Source organism: Cyprinodon variegatus, unplaced genomic scaffold, assembly GCF_000732505.1.
Source record: "Cyprinodon variegatus isolate N-32 unplaced genomic scaffold, C_variegatus-1.0 Scaffold6656, whole genome shotgun sequence".
Taxonomy (NCBI): domain Eukaryota; kingdom Metazoa; phylum Chordata; class Actinopteri; order Cyprinodontiformes; family Cyprinodontidae; genus Cyprinodon; species Cyprinodon variegatus.
The window spans coordinates 1-1,362 of NW_015157109.1; the positions used below are offsets into that span (position 1 = coordinate 1).

Below are 1,362 nucleotides of genomic sequence, written 5' to 3' on the forward strand. Positions count from 1 at the left end.
CCCTGGAGGATCAAATCATTCAGGCCAACCCTGCTCTGGAGGCCTTTGGCAATGCCAAGACCATCAGGAATGACAACTCCTCCAGATTTGTAAGTAATTGTATGACTAGAGTAAAGTTTCTTGATTACCGATGATCAACTAATTATTTTTTGCCTTATTAGATCATTAGAGACAAGAGTTAATAAGAGTCTCCCTTTTAGGGTAAATTTATTAGAATTCATTTTGACAACAGAGGAAAACTGGCTTCTGCTGATATTGAAACATGTAAGTATGTAAGCACATACTCATCCACATGCAACACTAGGAGGTACATACAATACAATGCTGCATACATTGAGTCATGCCACCTAATTGAAAATTTTGACTGTAGACTCCTATTGGTGGATATGTATAAAGTGGTCCTGATAAAATTGACTTCAAACGTATTTGACACATTTCGGATGCTGGATTACAGGTTTTCCCATTTAACAATGAACACACCTAAACCTTGCTAAACATGTTACAGAATACTTAAGGTTGCTTGCAAAAACACATGAAGAATATAATACCATCCAAAACAAGTACCCAGTTCTAACCCCACAGTCTGCACTCTGGCTCAGTGAGCAAGACCCTTAACCCCTGATTGCTTCCCAGGCATTGCACAGTGGCAGCCCACTGCTACCTAAGGGCATTGGTTAAGCTGCAGAATTTAATTTCTCCATTATGAGTATAATGATGTTCAACTATTATTATTTAATCACAACTGGGAAAATTGTTCATATCTAAAAAGCTTTTAATTAAGATAAAATATACTTAATTTTAAGAAATCTTTGTCATATCAATTTCAAATTTTGTATCTCTATTGACTTCAAAAACTGAGAAAGCATATGTCACCATAAACAGATCTGCTGGAAAAGTCCCGCGTCACCTACCAGCTCAAAGCTGAGAGGGATTACCATATTTTCTATCAGATCCTGTCTCAAGTAAAGCCTGAGCTTCTGGGTAAGTCGGTGAACTTAACTCAAAAGGATTTCTGTCTTTTTTTCTTTTTTTGATAACATTAGTTTATAAATATTCTATAATGGAATTATTTTTCAATTTCTAGAGATGTTGCTCATCACCAACAACCCCTACGATTACGCCTTCATCTCCCAAGGAGAGACAACAGTTGCTTCCATCAATGACTCTGAAGAGCTGATGGCTACTGATGTGAGCTGCCTCCATGAATTATAGCAGCAAAAAATATTAAAAATCAAACCAATGGTTTCTAAATGAACATCAAAATGTCATGTTTGATCAGGATGCCTTTGATGTGCTGGGCTTCACTCAAGAAGAGAAGAACAGCATCTACAAAATGACCGGTGCCATTATGCACTTTGGAAA

The 1,362-nt window shown here is 37.0% G+C and overlaps 1 protein-coding gene across 1 annotated transcript; it reads left to right on the plus strand.

Annotated features, from left to right (window-relative positions):
- Nucleotides 1-5: 5 nt before the first annotated feature.
- Nucleotides 6-1,357, plus strand: LOC107081549 (myosin-7-like; the record flags this gene model as incomplete). The annotated part of the gene is made up of 5 exons (XM_015369711.1): nt 6-89; nt 201-264; nt 883-981; nt 1,085-1,188; nt 1,280-1,357. Coding segments are annotated over 5 exons (429 nt in total), but the record flags the coding sequence as incomplete, so codon positions are not given.
- Nucleotides 1,358-1,362: the final 5 nt, after the last annotated feature.